We start from the raw sequence: 23,074 nt of genomic DNA on the forward strand, positions 1-23,074 counted from the left end.
GCTGTCATATTCATTAGAGTCAATAAAGCTTTTTATCCTCTCAGGCCATCCCTATATTTCAATATATCCAACAAGATTTAGAAATGTGGAACATTCAAAGGTTTTTCTAACCCAAACTATTCATGGCATCAAGAAGTAACAGTCTTTGGATAAATCCTAAAGACAAATCCTAAAGACTCTATCTAAGTCTATGCCATATTTCTGGGAATAAATAAACCTTATTTTTTCACTATGGGCTTAACACAGAAATTAAAAACATGAATGTGCATTCAGAAATACATGTATAGGTATGTTATGTGCATGTCTATTTTTTTTTACATTTAAAGTCCTTTTCATCTTATACAGCACATGTAGAAACAGAAAGTGGCACTGCTCTGAGGAACCTTGCCTGGAAACCTGTTCAGTTTACGGAGATGGACATTACACCACCTTTGATGGCAAACGCTTTGATTTTGAAGGAGACTGTGAATATGTTCTGATCCAGGTAACAGAGTCCTTCCCAGATTTTTGCACTGCCAAAGTACCTTGCATTTTACATATGAGCACAGAGCTTCATTAACACTGAGTATCATTCCTGTTTCAGAACTACTGTGGCAAAAAAGGTTTGGATCAGGGAACCTTCAGAGTCATCACTGAGAACATTCCATGTGGCACTACAGGAACCACCTGCTCTAAGTCTATTAAAGTTTTCCTTGGGGTAAGTGTGCTCTTCAGTAAGTTGTGATCCAAGCCTAATGTGCTGGAAGGATGAAACAGGTTGTCCCAGATAGACTGCATCGTAAAAGTGTCCTGCAGGACTGTAAAAATGTTACTACACTTTCTCGGTTACAGCCAAACAATTCTGCTCTCTGCTAGGGAAAGCAAAGGAGGGAATTCTAAAGAGAAAAAGATTAACATGAGTTTTTTGACTAGAGCCATTTTGATGATAATAGATTTATTATTTCAATAATAGTTACTGGTAATATATAAAAAAATGGAAACCAAAAGGTGACTTTTTAAAATTGGTCTCTAACTTTTTGTTTTCCTGTCCCAGAACTATGAATTGGTACTCAGCGATGGACGTTCTGATGTCATCCAGAGAACACCTGGAGGAGAAATGCCATTCCAAATCCGTTCCATGGGCATCTACCTGGTTGTTGACACTACTGTTGGCTTGATACTCATGTGGGACAAGAAAACCAGCATATTCATCAAACTTAGCCCCAGCTTTCAGGTACATTTTAAAATCCAAAACCTGAAGCCAACAATTTCTGATCTATATTTATGCTATCTCTCACAGGAAAAAAAAGGAAATTTAGGCTGCAACTGGAACACTGAAAGAGCAGTGATTGCATACTATTATCCTTGTAGTATTGACTTAGATTCTGTATACACATTTTCCATAAATTATGTTATTCAACAATAGCATAACAGCAGCTATATCAATATTTCCTTCATGAAAAATCCTCACTGAAAAGGTACATTGAGGATTAGATAAAACTAGCTCAATACTAAGCTACGATATTAAGAACAAAACCCACAGCTCTACTTTGCTTCTTTCCCTATCCTTCCTAACAAGTTAGGGGTACCTCTCTTCATAAAAGATGTTTTATGAGAATGTCCAAGACTGTTTCTGAAGAGGCCCACACCATCTTAAATAAAATTCATTCTGAGGCGTGTTAGTCATAGATACCAAGAAACTGTACCCTACTGATCATTGATATTTTGTTTATCCCCATGCAGGGACATGTCTGTGGCCTTTGTGGAAACTATGATGGCAATGGAAACAATGACTTCACTACCCGCAGCCAGTCTGTGGTAGGAAATGTGCTGGAGTTTGCTAATAGCTGGAAAGTATCTTCTACTTGCCCAAATGCCAATCAAACCAAGGATCCATGTACTGCAAACCCATACAGGAAATCCTGGGCACAGAAACAATGCAGCATCATTACCAGTGAAGTATTTGCAAAGTGTCACTCCCAGGTATGGTACAGCTTCAGTCTGAAATTCTCAAGATAGAGATTACATAATTTTTTTATGCGGGGCAGCTGAAAATGCACTAGGATTCGGACTATGTCACACCTGATAAAGTGAAGTGAGACCAAGTTCCAGGGAGACTGCATAGAAAGGATTTTCACTTCAGTTTCCTCAGCTTTTGCTGTAACCAGTGCAGTACAGAAATTCATAGGGTTTGTTTGTTTGTGCTATAGAAGAGACAATCACAGATAAATCTCAAGATATGTTTATTTTTTAATGGCATCATTTATATCTATTAATATCAGTATCAGCTACCTAATATCTATGATTGTGTGCTACTGTGTAGTAATGTAACAATACTCTTTCTTCTAATGTCTTTAACATCAAGTAGTTCTTACAGTTATGATTTACTCCTAATAGCTGTATTCTACATATTTCTCTTGATTTTTCAAAATATTCTCACAATTTCTTCATTTCTTATGATTATCACACATATAGAGTTGCCAGTTTCAGGTATTTCCTCAGCATATTTAAGACAGGAAATGCCTTTTCAAAGTGGGCAAGTGCAAGAAATCCAATTCAAAGGTTTTCTCCAACAGGTTGAACCAAATGAATATTATCAAGCATGTGTGGATGATGCATGTGCTTGCGACACTGGAGGAGACTGTGAATGTTTCTGTACAGCAGTAGCTGCCTATGCTCAAGCATGCAATGAGCTGGACATCTGCATTTCATGGAGAACCCCATCCATTTGTCGTAAGTCTCACTCCATGACTTTTTGAAGGGGTCTAGAGGGAAAGAAAATAGAGAAGGAAAAAAAAAAAAGAGAAAAACAAGGAGGGAGAAGAAAGAAAGGAGGATTAAATTGTATTTATAAGAGGCACTGCTTGAGTAAATCATTGGAAAATAATCATTATTTAAAAAGAAATCATGTGCTAGTAACTTTACTGGTGGTGTTATTAGTGTCTTATTTAATTGTCAGTCATGACAGACAAGTGGCAAACTAAAGTATCATATTATACTCCTAGCTGTCTACATCACATACACTGTAAATAAATACTAGTTCATTTCAGCTAAAATTTGTGATTTAATTGATTTTTCATGCTTAATGTCTAACTGTTTGATGCTTTATAACATTATTGGTATCAAAATGTGGTAGTATAACAATAGCATTAAATAGTATTAAAAATAGTGTTAAAAATAGTATTTAAAATAGTATTAAATGAGACAACATACTGTTCACCACTTACATGTTTATGTTGATGACGTGGGATTTTTACCCAGGAAAATTATAGCAATGAAAGACCTCGGAGCAATAAAAATTAAAGATCTTTTTCTGTCATTTCTTCTTCTTCTAGCTCTGTTCTGTGATTACTATAATCCACAAGGGGAATGTGAGTGGCACTACAAGCCATGTGGAGCCCCTTGTATGAAGACATGCAATAATCCAAGTGGGAAGTGCCTTCATGAGTTGAGAGGCTTGGAAGGTAAACATAATTATGCATATCTCATTCTATTTATAAAAAGATAAAATGGACTATGATGAACAAAATTTATATTACTCAGTGTATCAATGTTTATATTAGAAATTATAAGAGGAGATTTTCTAATTAATGTCTAACTCCCTAATTAATCATGCACTTCTTTGAAGTGAAGATGAAGAAAAAATGCTTCAAAGCTTAATGTGTAATCAATGCAATAGCAGTAATGGGAGTATGAAAATCCACTTTCTGTATTACTGGAATATATACTATATTACTGGAATAATTTCAAGAGATCAGATATTGACAGAGTGTAGAGTTACTTCTGTTTGGGAAAGCCTAGTGTCAACATAACTCTAATTTTTATTGCAGGCTGTTATCCACACTGTCCAAAGAATAAGCCCTATTTTGATGAAGAAACCATGACTTGTGTTTCTAATTGTGGTTGCTATGAAAATGGAAAACATTACAAACCAGGAACACAGATGCCTTCAAAGCAGAATTGTCAATCATGGTAGGATTAGTAAAGATTTTTAAATGTTGAGTTGAAATTTGCAAAACTTAATTCTTCGTGCACTCAGTCATTTGTTTGCTAACAGGAACTAGGCCAGTCATAGGCTGCTGAGTAGTGTTTAATTTTCTTCTGTTCCCAGAAACATAAAAGATGACATGATGAAACATTTTATTTTAGAGAGGTTAATTTACTACTTATTCTGAATTCTTACTGATGTCTTTGTAAATTATTATTATCATTATTACGTAAAAACAAATTAAAATAATAATAGTTACAACAATAATCTGAGCACTTATATTAAAATATGCCTAAATAAATATTTAGAAGTTAGTAGACAACTAATCTTCATTATTTTGAGCTTGTTTCTGTTATTCCAGTGGCACTTGCATATTTCCAAAAGTCAGCAAGTATTCCTATAAATTCTGTAAGAACTGCTGAATATAGCCATACAAGTTGGGAAAGTCCTGCTAAGCCTTCTATCAAGGAGAAAACAGTGCTATTTTTAACCAATATATTCACATTCATCATATCCTTTTTCCTCTTTTCCAGTGAATGCACAAACCATGGCAAAAAATGCAAATATGATGAACATGGTATGTTGACAAAGTTGTTTTCATCTCAGTAGGATACACTGAAAGCACTCTACTCTGTGTTTTCAGATACCAAGTAATAACATCTTCTTTTGATTTACAGAATGTGTCTGCACTTATGAAGGACAGACATATAACTATAACGACGTGATCTACAATACTACAGATGGCATAGGAGGGTGTATTGTTGCAATCTGTGGTCCCAATGGAACACTGCAAAGGGTTGTGTATGACTGTCCAGTCTCAGCATCACCCACGCCATTTCATTTCAGCACTACGCCACCTGCCACTACTTCCACAGGTACATATTTTATAGCCACTGAGAGGTTATTCTATTCATTGGTGAGTAAAATATAGCTACAAGATAACCACTAAGTCTCATTTTTCATTGGCATTTGTTTTCAGTCAATATTTGGCAATCAAATTAATACAAACAAATAAACACAGAAAATGAAATAACTTCCCAAACAACAAAATGGAAACCACTGCATACTGCTTTGATACTATTATTTTATTTGTTTTCATGGCAAACAATAACGAAACAGTATGAGATTTATTATCTCTAATTGTAACTATTCCTATACCTGGAATAATCTTTACTGAATGAATAGATGACTCATTATGTTTCCTATTAAATTACCAAATGATTACTTTGTCTAGAATTCCTGGTAGGGTACATGATATGTGTACATATGTGTACATATGTGTACATACGTGTACATATCATGTACCCTACATACATGACATGTATGATACTACAGTACTAAGTGGACTACTCAGATAGTGGCATTGAGATACTGAAATTTTCATTCAAAGTTTCATGGTATTTTCTTTTACTCTTTCAGTTACATCATCACCAACAACATCAGTATGCGTTCATGAAGTCTGTCAGTGGTCAGAATGGTATGATGGAAGTCTACTCATACCTGGATTTGATGGTGGAGATTTTGAAACGTTTGATGATTTGAGAGCTAAAGGTTATGAAGTCTGTAGAGCTCCAAAGGCTGTTCAGTGCAGAGCAGAGAAATTTCCTAACATACCACTGAAAGACCTTGGCCAAACAGTAGAATGCAGTACAACGTCTGGACTTATATGTTACAACAAAGATCAAATTTCAACAATGTGCTACAATTACGAAATCAGAATCTTATGTTGCGTTTTTGTACCATGCTCTTCCACACCTTTCATCACAACACCTTATGAGACTTCAACACCGATCACACATTTCCCAGTTCCAGAAATGACAACCACAACAGCAAGTACCAGTGCCACAACTTCAGCTACAAGTCCAATTATCGAAACAAGTACTCCTTCAGAAACACCTCTGGAAACAAGTACTTCCACTGAGCCTATAACCAGTACAATGCCTTGCCAACCAAAGTGCAAATGGTCCCAATGGTATGATGTCCATTTCCCAACTTTGCAGAACAAAGGAGATTATGAAACTTACCATGACATTAGATCGGCTGGAAAAGCGATCTGCAGACATCCTGAAAAAATACAGTGCAGAGCAGAAAAATACCCACATAAATCCATTGAAGAAATTGGTCAGGTTGTTCACTGCAATGTATCATTTGGACTTATCTGCAGGAATGAGGATCAGAAAGGAGAACTGCATATATGTCTTAATTATCAGATAAAAGTACTCTGTTGTGATGACTACAGCCACTGCTTAACACCTACTGTACCAAGGGAAACGTCTGCCAGTACACCAACAGTTCCTACAACTTCTGAAACGTCAACATTCACACCTTCAGTTACTAAAGAAATAACAACAACCACAACCAAAACGATGACACCAGTCACAACAACTCCTTCAACCACTACTGGTTGCATAAAAGAGGAATGTGACTGGTCAATATGGTATGACGTTAGTTATCCAGAATCTGGATATAATGATGGAGATTTTGATACAATTGAGAACATAATAAAACATGGATATAAAGTCTGTGCTAACAGAAAGGCTGTAGAATGCAGAGCAGTAAGGTTCCCTGACACACCATATCAACTTCTGGAGCAACACATTACATGCAATGCTGAAGAAGGATTAACATGCTACAATAAAGACCAGCTACCACCAATTTGCTATAACTACGAAGTAAGATTTAAATGCTGTAGAAACATAACAGTACCATGCAAAACAACTCAAACGACCACACAAGAGTCAACAATGACATACTCAACAACTCAAAGTACACAATACACAAAAGTATCAACAACAGAACAGACACCAGAATTTCACACCAAACATAAAACTACAACTGCATCAACAATACCACCAGAAACAGAACATATTCATAGTGAAATTACATCGACACCAACGACACAAACACAAACAAAAACAAAGACCACGTATACTACATTAACAATACCAGTCACAACCTCCACCTCGACAGTGCCCATATCCTCAGAGTCAACACCACTAAGCTCCACCAGCACCAGCACCTTCACGACGACCCCTACTGTCATCCCCTCAACCAGCACGACTTACAGCACTAAAGCCACTACCATCTGTCAACCTGAATTCTGCTCCTGGTCAGAATGGTTCGATGTTGACTTCCCTGCCTCGGGACCTAACCAGGGAGACTTTGAAACCTACCAGCACATCCGGGCCGCTGGGAAGGAAGTCTGTCAACAGCCCAAACAAATCCAGTGCCAGGCGGAGGACTACCCCGAGATTTCCATCGAAAACGTCGGGCAGGTTGTACAGTGCGACGTCCACTTTGGACTGGTGTGCAAGAACGAAGACCAGCCCGGCACATTCAAGATGTGCCTCAACTACAAGATCCGCGTCCTCTGCTGCACCCCGAACTACAACTGCCCAGGCACCACCACACCTACCACCAGCCCCACCAGCACCATCATCCCAAGCACCGTCACATCACCCACCACGGTCACCACCTCCACCTCTACTAGCTACTCCTCCACCACAGCGCCAACCTCATCACAGTCAACACCACTAAGCTCCACCAGCACCAGCACCTTCACGACGACCCCTACTGTCATCCCCTCAACCAGCACGACTTACAGCACTAAAGCCACTACCATCTGTCAACCTGAATTCTGCTCCTGGTCAGAATGGTTCGATGTTGACTTCCCTGCCTCGGGACCTAACCAGGGAGACTTTGAAACCTACCAGCACATCCGGGCCGCTGGGAAGGAAGTCTGTCAACAGCCCAAACAAATCCAGTGCCAGGCGGAGGACTACCCCGAGATTTCCATCGAAAACGTCGGGCAGGTTGTACAGTGCGACGTCCACTTTGGACTGGTGTGCAAGAACGAAGACCAGCCCGGCACATTCAAGATGTGCCTCAACTACAAGATCCGCGTCCTCTGCTGCACCCCGAACTACAACTGCCCAGGCACCACCACACCTACCACCAGCCCCACCAGCACCATCATCCCAAGCACCGTCACATCACCCACCACGGTCACCACCTCCACCTCTACTAGCTACTCCTCCACCACAGCGCCAACCTCATCACAGTCAACACCACTAAGCTCCACCAGCACCAGCACCTTCACGACGACCCCTACTGTCATCCCCTCAACCAGCACGACTTACAGCACTAAAGCCACTACCATCTGTCAACCTGAATTCTGCTCCTGGTCAGAATGGTTCGATGTTGACTTCCCTGCCTCGGGACCTAACCAGGGAGACTTTGAAACCTACCAGCACATCCGGGCCGCTGGGAAGGAAGTCTGTCAACAGCCCAAACAAATCCAGTGCCAGGCGGAGGACTACCCCGAGATTTCCATCGAAAACGTCGGGCAGGTTGTACAGTGCGACGTCCACTTTGGACTGGTGTGCAAGAACGAAGACCAGCCCGGCACATTCAAGATGTGCCTCAACTACAAGATCCGCGTCCTCTGCTGCACCCCGAACTACAACTGCCCAGGCACCACCACACCTACCACCAGCCCCACCAGCACCATCATCCCAAGCACCGTCACATCACCCACCACGGTCACCACCTCCACCTCTACTAGCTACTCCTCCACCACAGCGCCAACCTCATCACAGTCAACACCACTAAGCTCCACCAGCACCAGCACCTTCACGACGACCCCTACTGTCATCCCCTCAACCAGCACGACTTACAGCACTAAAGCCACTACCATCTGTCAACCTGAATTCTGCTCCTGGTCAGAATGGTTCGATGTTGACTTCCCTGCCTCGGGACCTAACCAGGGAGACTTTGAAACCTACCAGCACATCCGGGCCGCTGGGAAGGAAGTCTGTCAACAGCCCAAACAAATCCAGTGCCAGGCGGAGGACTACCCCGAGATTTCCATCGAAAACGTCGGGCAGGTTGTACAGTGCGACGTCCACTTTGGACTGGTGTGCAAGAACGAAGACCAGCCCGGCACATTCAAGATGTGCCTCAACTACAAGATCCGCGTCCTCTGCTGCACCCCGAACTACAACTGCCCAGGCACCACCACACCTACCACCAGCCCCACCAGCACCATCATCCCAAGCACTGTCACATCACCCACCACGGTCACCACCTCCACCTCTACTAGCTACTCCTCCACCACAGCGCCAACCTCATCACAGTCAACACCACTAAGCTCCACCAGCACCAGCACCTTCACAACGACCCCTACTGTCATCCCCTCAACCAGCACGACTTACAGCACTAAAGCCACTACCATCTGTCAACCTGAATTCTGCTCCTGGTCAGAATGGTTCGATGTTGACTTCCCTGCCTCGGGACCTAACCAGGGAGACTTTGAAACCTACCAGCACATCCGGGCCGCTGGGAAGGAAGTCTGTCAACAGCCCAAACAAATCCAGTGCCAGGCGGAGGACTACCCCGAGATTTCCATCGAAAATGTCGGGCAGGTTGTACAGTGCGACGTCCACTTTGGACTGGTGTGCAAGAACGAAGACCAGCCCGGCAGATTCAAGATGTGCCTCAACTACAAGATCCGCGTCCTCTGCTGCACCCCGAACTACAACTGCCCAGGCACCACCACACCTACCACCAGCCCCACCAGCACCATCATCCCAAGCACCTTCACATCACCCACCACGGTCACCACCTCCACCTCTACTAGCTACTCCTCCACCACAGCGCCAACCTCATCACAGTCAACACCACTAAGCTCCACCAGCACCAGCACCTTCACGACGACCCCTACTGTCATCCCCTCAACCAGCACGACTTACAGCACTAAAGCCACTACCATCTGTCAACCTGAATTCTGCTCCTGGTCAGAATGGTTCGATGTTGACTTCCCTGCCTCGGGACCTAACCAGGGAGACTTTGAAACCTACCAGCACATCCGGGCCGCTGGGAAGGAAGTCTGTCAACAGCCCAAACAAATCCAGTGCCAGGCGGAGGACTACCCCGAGATTTCCATCGAAAACGTCGGGCAGGTTGTACAGTGCGACGTCCACTTTGGACTGGTGTGCAAGAACGAAGACCAGCCCGGCAGATTCAAGATGTGCCTCAACTACAAGATCCGCGTCCTCTGCTGCACCCCGAACTACAACTGCCCAGGCACCACCACACCTACCACCAGCCCCACCAGCACCATCATCCCAAGCACCTTCACATCACCCACCACGGTCACCACCTCCACCTCTACTAGCTACTCCTCCACCACAGCGCCAACCTCATCACAGTCAACACCACTAAGCTCCACCAGCACCAGCACCTTCACGACGACCCCTACTGTCATCCCCTCAACCAGCACGACTTACAGCACTAAAGCCACTACCATCTGTCAACCTGAATTCTGCTCCTGGTCAGAATGGTTCGATGTTGACTTCCCTGCCTCGGGACCTAACCAGGGAGACTTTGAAACCTACCAGCACATCCGGGCCGCTGGAAAGGAAGTCTGTCAACAGCCCAAACAAATCCAGTGCCAGGCGGAGGACTACCCCGAGATTTCCATCGAAAATGTCGGGCAGGTTGTACAGTGCGACGTCCACTTTGGACTGGTGTGCAAGAACGAAGACCAGCCCGGCAGATTCAAGATGTGCCTCAACTACAAGATCCGCGTCCTCTGCTGCACCCCGAACTACAACTGCCCAGGCACCACCACACCTACCACCAGCCCCACCAGCACCATCATCCCAAGCACCGTCACATCACCCACCACGGTCACCACCTCCACCTCTACTAGCTACTCCTCCACCACAGCGCCAACCTCATCACAGTCAACACCACTAAGCTCCACCAGCACCAGCACCTTCACGACGACCCCTACTGTCATCCCCTCAACCAGCACGACTTACAGCACTAAAGCCACTACCATCTGTCAACCTGAATTCTGCTCCTGGTCAGAATGGTTCGATGTTGACTTCCCTGCCTCGGGACCTAACCAGGGAGACTTTGAAACCTACCAGCACATCCGGGCCGCTGGGAAGGAAGTCTGTCAACAGCCCAAACAAATCCAGTGCCAGGCGGAGGACTACCCCGAGATTTCCATCGAAAACGTCGGGCAGGTTGTACAGTGCGACGTCCACTTTGGACTGGTGTGCAAGAACGAAGACCAGCCCGGCACATTCAAGATGTGCCTCAACTACAAGATCCGCGTCCTCTGCTGCACCCCGAACTACAACTGCCCAGGCACCACCACACCTACCACCAGCCCCACCAGCACCATCATCCCAAGCACCTTCACATCACCCACCACGGTCACCACCTCCACCTCTACTAGCTACTCCTCCACCACAGCGCCAACCTCATCACAGTCAACACCACTAAGCTCCACCAGCACCAGCACCTTCACGACGACCCCTACTGTCATCCCCTCAACCAGCACGACTTACAGCACTAAAGCCACTACCATCTGTCAACCTGAATTCTGCTCCTGGTCAGAATGGTTCGATGTTGACTTCCCTGCCTCGGGACCTAACCAGGGAGACTTTGAAACCTACCAGCACATCCGGGCCGCTGGAAAGGAAGTCTGTCAACAGCCCAAACAAATCCAGTGCCAGGCGGAGGACTACCCCGAGATTTCCATCGAAAATGTCGGGCAGGTTGTACAGTGCGACGTCCACTTTGGACTGGTGTGCAAGAACAAAGACCAGCCCGGCAGATTCAAGATGTGCCTCAACTACAAGATCCGCGTCCTCTGCTGCACCCCGAACTACAACTGCCCAGGCACCACCACACCTACCACCAGCCCCACCAGCACCATCATCCCAAGCACCTTCACATCACCCACCACGGTCACCACCTCCACCTCTACTAGCTACTCCTCCACCACAGCGCCAACCTCATCACAGTCAACACCACTAAGCTCCACCAGCACCAGCACCTTCACGACGACCCCTACTGTCATCCCCTCAACCAGCACGACTTACAGCACTAAAGCCACTACCATCTGTCAACCTGAATTCTGCTCCTGGTCAGAATGGTTCGATGTTGACTTCCCTGCCTCGGGACCTAACCAGGGAGACTTTGAAACCTACCAGCACATCCGGGCCGCTGGGAAGGAAGTCTGTCAACAGCCCAAACAAATCCAGTGCCAGGCAGAGGACTACCCCGAGATTTCCATCGAAAATGTCGGGCAGGTTGTACAGTGCGACGTCCACTTTGGACTGGTGTGCAAGAACGAAGACCAGCCCGGCAGATTCAAGATGTGCCTCAACTACAAGATCCGCGTCCTCTGCTGCACCCCGAACTACAACTGCCCAGGCACCACCACACCTACCACCAGCCCCACCAGCACCATCATCCCAAGCACCTTCACATCACCCACCACGGTCACCACCTCCACCTCTACTAGCTACTCCTCCACCACAGCGCCAACCTCATCACAGTCAACACCACTAAGCTCCACCAGCACCAGCACCTTCACGACGACCCCTACTGTCATCCCCTCAACCAGCACGACTTACAGCACTAAAGCCACTACCATCTGTCAACCTGAATTCTGCTCCTGGTCAGAATGGTTCGATGTTGACTTCCCTGCCTCGGGACCTAACCAGGGAGACTTTGAAACCTACCAGCACATCCGGGCCGCTGGGAAGGAAGTCTGTCAACAGCCCAAACAAATCCAGTGCCAGGCGGAGGACTACCCCGAGATTTCCATCGAAAACGTCGGGCAGGTTGTACAGTGCGACGTCCACTTTGGACTGGTGTGCAAGAACGAAGACCAGCCTGGTAAGTTTAAGATGTGCCTCAACTACAAGATCCGCGTCCTCTGCTGCACCCCGAACTACAACTGCCCAGGCACCACCACACCTACCACCAGCCCCACCAGCACCATCATCCCAAGCACCTTCACATCACCCACCACGGTCACCACCTCCACCTCTACTAGCTACTCCTCCACCACAGCGCCAACCTCATCACAGTCAACACCACTAAGCTCCACCAGCACCAGCACCTTCACGACGACCCCTACTGTCATCCCCTCAACCAGCACGACTTACAGCACTAAAGCCACTACCATCTGTCAACCTGAATTCTGCTCCTGGTCAGAATGGTTCGATGTTGACTTCCCTGCCTCGGGACCTAACCAGGGAGACTTTGAAACCTACCAGCACATCCGGGCCGCTGGGAAGGAAGTCTGTCAACAGCCCAAACAAATCCAGTGCCAGGCGGAGGACTACCCCGAGATTTCCATCGAAAACGTCGGGCAGGTTGTACAGTGCGACGTCCACTTTGGACTGGTGTGCAAGAACGAAGACCAGCCTGGTAAGTTTAAGATGTGCCTCAACTACAAGATCCGCGTCCTCTGCTGCACCCCGAACTACAACTGCCCAGGCACCACCACACCTACCACCAGCCCCACCAGCACCATCATCCCAAGCACTGTCACATCACCCACCACGGTCACCACCTCCACCTCTACTAGCTACTCCTCCACCACAGCGCCAACCTCATCACAGTCAACACCACTAAGCTCCACCAGCACCAGCACCTTCACGACGACCCCTACTGTCATCCCCTCAACCAGCACGACTTACAGCACTAAAGCCACTACCATCTGTCAACCTGAATTCTGCTCCTGGTCAGAATGGTTCGATGTTGACTTCCCTGCCTCGGGACCTAACCAGGGAGACTTTGAAACCTACCAGCACATCCGGGCCGCTGGGAAGGAAGTCTGTCAACAGCCCAAACAAATCCAGTGCCAGGCGGAGGACTACCCCGAGATTTCCATCGAAAACGTCGGGCAGGTTGTACAGTGCGACGTCCACTTTGGACTGGTGTGCAAGAACGAAGACCAGCCTGGTAAGTTTAAGATGTGCCTCAACTACAAGATCCGCGTCCTCTGCTGCACCCCGAACTACAACTGCCCAGGCACCACCACACCTACCACCAGCCCCACCAGCACCATCATCCCAAGCACCTTCACATCACCCACCACGGTCACCACCTCCACCTCTACTAGCTACTCCTCCACCACAGCGCCAACCTCATCACAGTCAACACCACTAAGCTCCACCAGCACCAGCACCTTCACGACGACCCCTACTGTCATCCCCTCAACCAGCACGACTTACAGCACTAAAGCCACTACCATCTGTCAACCTGAATTCTGCTCCTGGTCAGAATGGTTCGATGTTGACTTCCCTGCCTCGGGACCTAACCAGGGAGACTTTGAAACCTACCAGCACATCCGGGCCGCTGGGAAGGAAGTCTGTCAACAGCCCAAACAAATCCAGTGCCAGGCGGAGGACTACCCCGAGATTTCCATCGAAAACGTCGGGCAGGTTGTACAGTGCGACGTCCACTTTGGACTGGTGTGCAAGAACGAAGACCAGCCTGGTAAGTTTAAGATGTGCCTCAACTACAAGATCCGCGTCCTCTGCTGCACCCCGAACTACAACTGCCCAGGCACCACCACACCTACCACCAGCCCCACCAGCACCATCATCCCAAGCACTGTCACATCACCCACCACGGTCACCACCTCCACCTCTACTAGCTACTCCTCCACCACAGCGCCAACCTCATCACAGTCAACACCACTAAGCTCCACCAGCACCAGCACCTTCACGACGACCCCTACTGTCATCCCCTCAACCAGCACGACTTACAGCACTAAAGCCACTACCATCTGTCAACCTGAATTCTGCTCCTGGTCAGAATGGTTCGATGTTGACTTCCCTGCCTCGGGACCTAACCAGGGAGACTTTGAAACCTACCAGCACATCCGGGCCGCTGGGAAGGAAGTCTGTCAACAGCCCAAACAAATCCAGTGCCAGGCGGAGGACTACCCCGAGATTTCCATCGAAAACGTCGGGCAGGTTGTACAGTGCGACGTCCACTTTGGACTGGTGTGCAAGAACGAAGACCAGCCTGGTAAGTTTAAGATGTGCCTCAACTACAAGATCCGCGTCCTCTGCTGCACCCCGAACTACAACTGCCCAGGCACCACCACACCTACCACCAGCCCCACCAGCACCATCATCCCAAGCACCTTCACATCACCCACCACGGTCACCACCTCCACCTCTACTAGCTACTCCTCCACCACAGCGCCAACCTCATCACAGTCAACACCACTAAGCTCCACCAGCACCAGCACCTTCACGACGACCCCTACTGTCATCCCCTCAACCAGCACGACTTACAGCACTAAAGCCACTACCATCTGTCAACCTGAATTCTGCTCCTGGTCAGAATGGTTCGATGTTGACTTCCCTGCCTCGGGACCTAACCAGGGAGACTTTGAAACCTACCAGCACATCCGGGCCGCTGGGAAGGAAGTCTGTCAACAGCCCAAACAAATCCAGTGCCAGGCGGAGGACTACCCCGAGATTTCCATCGAAAACGTCGGGCAGGTTGTACAGTGCGACGTCCACTTTGGACTGGTGTGCAAGAACGAAGACCAGCCCGGCACATTCAAGATGTGCCTCAACTACAAGATCCGCGTCCTCTGCTGCACCCCGAACTACAACTGCCCAGGCACCACCACACCTACCACCAGCCCCACCAGCACCATCATCCCAAGCACCTTCACATCACCCACCACGGTCACCACCTCCACCTCTACTAGCTACTCCTCCACCACAGCGCCAACCTCATCACAGTCAACACCACTAAGCTCCACCAGCACCAGCACCTTCACGACGACCCCTACTGTCATCCCCTCAACCAGCACGACTTACAGCACTAAAGCCACTACCATCTGTCAACCTGAATTCTGCTCCTGGTCAGAATGGTTCGATGTTGACTTCCCTGCCTCGGGACCTAACCAGGGAGACTTTGAAACCTACCAGCACATCCGGGCCGCTGGGAAGGAAGTCTGTCAACAGCCCAAACAAATCCAGTGCCAGGCGGAGGACTACCCCGAGATTTCCATCGAAAACGTCGGGCAGGTTGTACAGTGCGACGTCCACTTTGGACTGGTGTGCAAGAACGAAGACCAGCCTGGTAAGTTTAAGATGTGCCTCAACTACAAGATCCGCGTCCTCTGCTGCACCCCGAACTACAACTGCCCAGGCACCACCACACCTACCACCAGCCCCACCAGCACCATCATCCCAAGCACCTTCACATCACCCACCACGGTCACCACCTCCACCTCTACTAGCTACTCCTCCACCACAGCGCCAACCTCATCACAGTCAACACCACTAAGCTCCACCAGCACCAGCACCTTCACGACGACCCCTACTGTCATCCCCTCAACCAGCACGACTTACAGCACTAAAGCCACTACCATCTGTCAACCTGAATTCTGCTCCTGGTCAGAATGGTTCGATGTTGACTTCCCTGCCTCGGGACCTAACCAGGGAGACTTTGAAACCTACCAGCACATCCGGGCCGCTGGGAAGGAAGTCTGTCAACAGCCCAAACAAATCCAGTGCCAGGCGGAGGACTACCCCGAGATTTCCATCGAAAACGTCGGGCAGGTTGTACAGTGCGACGTCCACTTTGGACTGGTGTGCAAGAACGAAGACCAGCCTGGTAAGTTTAAGATGTGCCTCAACTACAAGATCCGCGTCCTCTGCTGCACCCCGAACTTCAACTGCCTACAGTCCACTACGTCATCCCCCACCGCTTCAACCATCCGTACAACATCAGAGACCACAAGTTATACTACTTCTTTTCCTACGTCTACACCATGTTTCTGCAAAATTGGAGATGACATTTATTCACCTGGTAAATTTTCTCTGTTTTTTTTTTTTTTTTTTACTTATTTTCCTTTTATGTATTTCCTTCATTTATTACTATATTTTTTATTACTTCTCCTTTTACATTTCTTCATATTCATATGCCTTTATGAAAGAAAAACAAGAAAAAACATAATCATGAGGGAAAGATTAAACAGAAAAACACTTGCACAGTTGAACTGCTCGGCACTATTAGGACAATTCTCCTCCTATTCCCCATCAATATACACCCCCTGTCCTACTCTTCCCGTTTCATTGTACACCATGATGCCATGTGGTGTTCCCTCTCATCTTCTTTTGCACTCCTAGCATCTTCGTTGGCAGGGCAGCCTGAGAAGCTGCAAAGTCCTATAGTTGGTGTCAGCACTGCTCAGCCACAACTAAAACATCAGTGTTTTATCACCATTATTTTCATCCTAAATACAAAATACTGCACCATACCTGCTGCTATGAAAAATATTAACTCTGTCCCAGATGAAAACAGGACGCCTGGATATCTAATGTCTGGTTAAATTTTTATTTTTTATTATTTTCTGTCTCTTTCTGACTGCATTTTCTTTCTTTCTTCAGGTGATGTGATTTACAACAGAATGGACAGTGATGGATGTAGGTTTTATGCCATTTGCAGTCAAGCATGTTCAGTTGAACGATACACTGGACCTTGTAATGTTACTACTCCTGTAACCACTACTTCCCCTCAGACACCTACTGTAACAACATCAGCTCCACCTCCTCCTTCAGGTTGTGTTTCTAGTACTTACCCTCCACTACAGGTATGTAGTTCCTGTTTTATTATGATGGCTGAAATAACATTGGTGGTAGTTTGATACCAGAAAAGAACTGTCAGCAGTCTTTAAAATTTACACATCCAGATTGTCAGAATAAACGTTGCTAGTGATGGACAATGTACAACATAAAATTTTTATGTGCCTACTTTATATATATATATATAAAATATATATATATATTTTGCAAACTAAGAAAAATGCACTTTTTTTCTTACAATTTCAGGGATAGCAAAATGTGCTTTTTGATTCACTACATTGCATAAGTAACAAACCTTCTTAGTGAAATAAAAGAGCAAATTTTCTTATGTATTTTCCCTCTTGATTAAATGGAAAAATCTAAGCTACCATGGAAATTTGTAACTGTTTCTGTTCTCCTATCCTCTTCCCAGTACTTTTTTTTTTTTTTTTTAATGGTGATTGTGCTGATAGTGAAGTACAGTATGCATATACATGTATACTTATCCAGTACAAAGGATAACAGTTCCCTTAACTCAAAACCCATCTCACAAACTCTCAGAAGAGCTCCTAATGTAGAATGAATAGATGGAATTAAGGCTTTACGTCCTTCTAGTATAAAAAAATTGAATTGCGTAGAACGCTGTGAACCTTCTGCTGCCAGCGAAGATTTTCATTTTAGTTCTTGTTCCAGATTTGGAAAGCAAAACAATTTCCAATTCTCCATACCATGGTCAGAAGAGTGAATACCTCTGGTCAACATCTTAAATCATTAGTACCACAATTTCAAAAGAAGGAACTTATATATTCATTTGCTTTCCAACAATACTGTCACTTGAAACATTACACAATTGAACTAAAAATATGAGTAAAATTCATACCTGTTTGCAAATTCCTGTGATAGCAATTCTTGTTTATTTTGCAGCCTGGTCAGAGACACAAATTATCCAACTGTACAGAAATCATCTGTGAGGGAGACAACAAAATAAAAGTATTTCAACAAACCTGCCCACCAGTAAAGGAAATTACCTGTGCAAACAAATATCCACCAATACTGGTACCTGATGAAAATTACTGCTGTTACCACTATGAGTGTCAGTGTAAGTACCAGTAGATTAAGGAATTGCATTTTTGGAAATAAGCAAAACTTTGCACAGAATATATAGGGAGTTTGTTTTCCTGTTTGCTCTTGAAATTGTAGTATATTCACTTCATTCCCTAAATTCTTTCTTCTACATTAACTTTCATGTTAATCCTCTAAATATTTTCTCCCTACCAGGTGTGTGCAGTGGATGGGGTGATCCTCATTACATTACTTTTGATGGAACCTATTATACTTTCCTTGAAAACTGCACTTATGTCCTGGTGAAACAGATTGTACCTAAATACGACAACTTCCGTGTTTACATTGACAATTATTACTGCGATTCAAAAGATGGACTTTCCTGTCCTAAATCAATTATTATTTTCTACAAATCTGCAGAAGTGGTGCTGACCCGTGAACTCATGAATGGTGTGATGACGAATGTGGTATATATTTTTCTTAATTATTACTATATTTTTGAAAAAAGAGAAATAAGGTCCATAGGCCTTACTGATTTTCATTTGAAATATAGCCTGTTAAGAGTATCAAATCACAGAGGTGACAAGGGCAGAGGAAATCATTAGTTAAAAAAATGATTATAGTAATTTCTTCAAACTTAGTGTCACAAGCAGCTTAGCACTACGCAGGTATGAATACATTATATGCGTATTTGCATGTATATAAATGACACTAGGAAACAGATTAATACAGCTGAAGACAAAAAGAATGCTTACACTGCTACTTGATCCATGTTTCATAAAAACTAATGCACTGTGCCATTCACTTCTGTAAGCAAACACATTATGAAGAAACACAAATGCAAATTGAAAGCATCATTTTTCTCTCATGGTCAGACTGGTGTGTATCCCATAGTGGCTGGCTGACTAGGAATTGCTTCCTTTGCATGGAGAACTTCAGGCACTAAACAAAGCTATAACATGAATCCTTCTCTGATCCCTTGCTGGGAAGAGTGGTATAGCTGAAGAAAAGGGGTGACCAGGGGTGTCACTTCATTTTAGGATCCTAACTCAGTGTTGGCAGCCAATGAAAAACAGAAGTCAGTCCCAGTGTTACACTGGGACTTTATTAGGTGGTTAGAGAACAGAAAGAGGTGAGATGATTAGTTTGTCTTAATATGCACTCTCCATCTTCTGAGCCAGGCAAACCTCTCCTTACTTACAACCAGAAAGTCATGCTGAAATAATTGGTCCAGTGGTTCCCTGTGAAAGAGAACAGTAACTGACTGTTCTAACCCTGACTTTATTTCAATTCAATTATAAAAAAAGTTGCAGAATAACTCCTGACAAAAAGTTATTAAATGAGTATGTCCACCTCTTATAAAATACAGACTACAAATGCTTAGATTAAAGAATAAACATGATCACTAAGTAAAATTGGCAATGGGGACATTTGACTTCATTTTGAGTTCATACAACTCTTCTAACGTCACACAACATGTAGTTTAAGGATGGTGTGATTTTGCAGCAAAGTTATTACACAATAATGGCAGGAATATTTCTGTAGCTAAAGAAAACTACCATTTTTTAAATGAAGAATATTTACATTAAACAAAATTGTGAGGGATACAAACAAAATACTTGAGTTTAGAATGCTGTACATTAGCACACAACCTGCACTAACACAGTACTTAGAAGCCACTTAGGTTATTTTGTCACACTATAGCAACATAGCAATAGAAGCTGAGAAATTAATGCATTATATGTTGTTACTGAAATGCAACAGATTGGATATGATGCGCAACAATACTGAGTTAAGCATGATTATGAAGATTATAAAATGTGTTATTGAAAACAGACAGAAGCAGTGCTTATTCTGAAGCTGTGTTTGTTTGTTTGTTTGTTTTTTAACTCTGCATTCAGATGTATTTCAACAAAAAGATTGTCCAACCAGGCTTTAAAAAGGATGGCATTTATTTCTCCACACTTGGCATCAATATGATTGTTGAAATACCAGAAATTGGTGCAACCATCACCTTTAGTGGTCTGATTTTCTCCGTGAAACTTCCATACAGTAAATTTGGCAACAATACTGAAGGACAATGTGGTAAGATAGATGTATTAACAGTATTTTCCCCGCCCTCTCATAGTTAATCTCACCCACTCTGGCTATGAAGGATCATGACAGACAGAAATATTTTGAACAGTAGTAAAATAGAATCAAGAACAGTTCTGGTCTTCATCTTTTGTATGACCAAAAGTTTATTATTTCAGCAACCTGTTTTTTTGATTTGGGGTTTGTTAACTAAATTGAAATTCATATCACTATAAAGAAAGCAGTCCTTGTGAAGGAGGACACCTTACACATTTCATGAGCACATCACACCTAAACTTGACATCAGCACAATAATGTGTGGTGATGTAGATCATCATCACCACATATTGCAGATGTGGAGAATGAGGCTTATATAGCTTGTCTCTGATATCTTCCAGGAACATGTACAAATAACAAAGCAGATGAATGCCGCTTGCCAAGTGGTAAGATCATTTCTTCCTGTCCCCAAATGGCTCATCACTGGCTTGTTGGTAACAACACATCGTGCACTGGAGTACCACCACCACCACTCGTAACCACACCTCCACCAAGGCCTCAGTGTAAAGTTCCTGAACTCTGCAAGATTATCCTGAGCAAGTAAGAAAAAATAAATAAATAAATAAATAAATAAATAAAAAAGAATGAATTTGCTCTTTCCAGACAGAAATGTCTCAGTATCCTATGAAATGAGTAAGAAATGTAACCCTACCATGTAATCATAGCTGAAAACCTCAGCCTAATGTCAGGAAATATATAGTAAAGGGCCTCTGAAAAAAAAACTCCTCTCCTTTAAGGACATGCACCCAAAGATAGCTGAGTAAGGCGAGGTAAAATCAGAAAATGAGGGAGACAGCCAGCACTGAAGTTCTTAATTCCTAGGTTGCTATCATAAACATTTCTCCCTCTGCTTTCCAGAGTATGTTTACTCAATCTTAGTCTCACTATTAAATTAAGCACTGAACTTTAAAATTGAAGTGAGCCATTAGTCCAAAAGGTAAAGAACTTGGTTACCAACAAGGGTAACAAAGCAGGTAGAAACATAGCCAAAGTGTCTTTCATTCTTTGTATATGCTAGGTGCAATATAGAGGTCCAACACCAACAAAGGTCTGTTTCCTGCAGTATTTCCTATGCTTCTGTGAGCTCTGGCAAAAGTTTTTTTTCAACTGTGTCATTTGTAAAGGCCATGTCTGCACACTCACTGTAGTGTCTAATAAGTTATAAGCTATTCTATGTGCAATTTTTCTATCTCTTGGATACTTTTAGCATCCTTTTATCACCTATCTGATGCATTTGCCTTCTTCATGAAATTTCTGATGTCAGGCTGATGAAGTTATGTACACTTACATACACACAATAACTATTAGCCTCTTTAGAAAAAAGTAGAGATTCCAGCTTCCTAGACTTTCCCTTCCTGAGTCTATCTCCCACATTAGTGGCCATTTTTACATTTAACTGTTTGTATATAATGACTTGTTAGCATTAAAAGCTTTTGCTTTCTTTTCTCTCTGCAGAGTTTTTGCAGAATGCCATGATGTGATACCCCCAGAACCATTTTTCAAAGGATGCGTTTTTGATGGGTGTCGCATAACTGAAGAATCCATGCAGTGTTCCAGTCTGGAGATATATGCTACAGAGTGTGCTTCTAGAGGTGTCTGCATTGACTGGAGAGGAAAGACAAACAACACCTGCCGTAAGTATTGAAGAACTCAAAAATCTGTCTGTAAACCAGTAATATGTGGTTACTGTGGCTTACTGAATAAAAAGTGTTTTATTCAGTAAGCACATTGTGCATCTTACAATTGACTATCATATTTTACCTACAAAAATTCATAATTGACAAAAGGCAGCAATGCCAGAGTCCCTTTGGCTGCAAGATGATCTACTATCAATTTTTTACCTACTATCTACCATTAGATCCCCTTTCAATTTTTAATCTTTTGTCCTTTTTTCCCATATAGCATACAATTGTCCAGCAAACATGGAATACAAGCCATGTGGGTCCATTAATCCTGCTACCTGTGAGCAAAGGTATGGAAATATCAAAAAAAACAACTGCTTCTCTTTGTCTTTTTTCTATTGTTACCTACCTATTTCCCTTACTAAGTTGAACTATTTCATAATTAAACATCTCATGAATTTGCATACTTCATTCGAGATTTATATGTATCAGTCAGCTCTATGAAAATGCACTTGCTGTTGCACTTTTGAAAACATAAATCCTTTTGTCTCCTTTTTATCTGGCATGGCAACCTTCTGTACATGCCTCTTTCTCTCTCCAGCTTTAGTGAAAAAAAACCATGGTATTCAAATATATACATTCCTCCCACCCTAGCTCTGTGGACCATCCTGGCTATGGAGTAACTGAAGGATGTTTCTGTCCTGAAGGAACAACACTCCTGAGTGAAGACAGCAGCATCTGTGTTTCTGAATGTTGTAAGTACTCTGTAACTAGTTTGGGGAATAAATAGAGGTCTGGATTAGTGGTTATGAGGCCTGAGTTCTACTGCCATCTTTTACATGGTCAGTCCATGGGCAATTCCATTTATTTAAGCTCCTCTAAAC

The 23,074-nt window shown here is 44.2% G+C and overlaps 1 protein-coding gene across 1 annotated transcript in view; it reads left to right on the forward strand.

Annotated features, from left to right (window-relative positions):
- MUC5AC (mucin 5AC, oligomeric mucus/gel-forming) overlaps positions 1-23,074 on the forward strand; it is a 49,243-nt gene that overhangs the window by 18,797 nt on the left and 7,372 nt on the right. The window contains exons 22-39 of the mRNA XM_084520310.1: positions 346-484; positions 584-697; positions 1,034-1,213; positions 1,723-1,962; positions 2,556-2,712; positions 3,315-3,443; positions 3,810-3,951; positions 4,501-4,544; positions 4,645-4,842; positions 5,387-16,621; positions 17,203-17,405; positions 18,301-18,475; positions 18,655-18,905; positions 20,340-20,523; positions 20,910-21,108; positions 22,024-22,202; positions 22,471-22,540; positions 22,845-22,945. Coding sequence (XP_084376436.1) covers positions 346-484; positions 584-697; positions 1,034-1,213; positions 1,723-1,962; positions 2,556-2,712; positions 3,315-3,443; positions 3,810-3,951; positions 4,501-4,544; positions 4,645-4,842; positions 5,387-16,621; positions 17,203-17,405; positions 18,301-18,475; positions 18,655-18,905; positions 20,340-20,523; positions 20,910-21,108; positions 22,024-22,202; positions 22,471-22,540; positions 22,845-22,945 — 13,940 coding nt within the window. The remainder of the gene's footprint in view (positions 1-345; positions 485-583; positions 698-1,033; positions 1,214-1,722; positions 1,963-2,555; positions 2,713-3,314; positions 3,444-3,809; positions 3,952-4,500; positions 4,545-4,644; positions 4,843-5,386; positions 16,622-17,202; positions 17,406-18,300; positions 18,476-18,654; positions 18,906-20,339; positions 20,524-20,909; positions 21,109-22,023; positions 22,203-22,470; positions 22,541-22,844; positions 22,946-23,074) is intronic.

Source organism: Aythya ferina (assembly GCF_964211825.1).
Source record: "Aythya ferina genome assembly, chromosome: 5".
Lineage (NCBI taxonomy): Eukaryota > Metazoa > Chordata > Aves > Anseriformes > Anatidae > Aythya > Aythya ferina.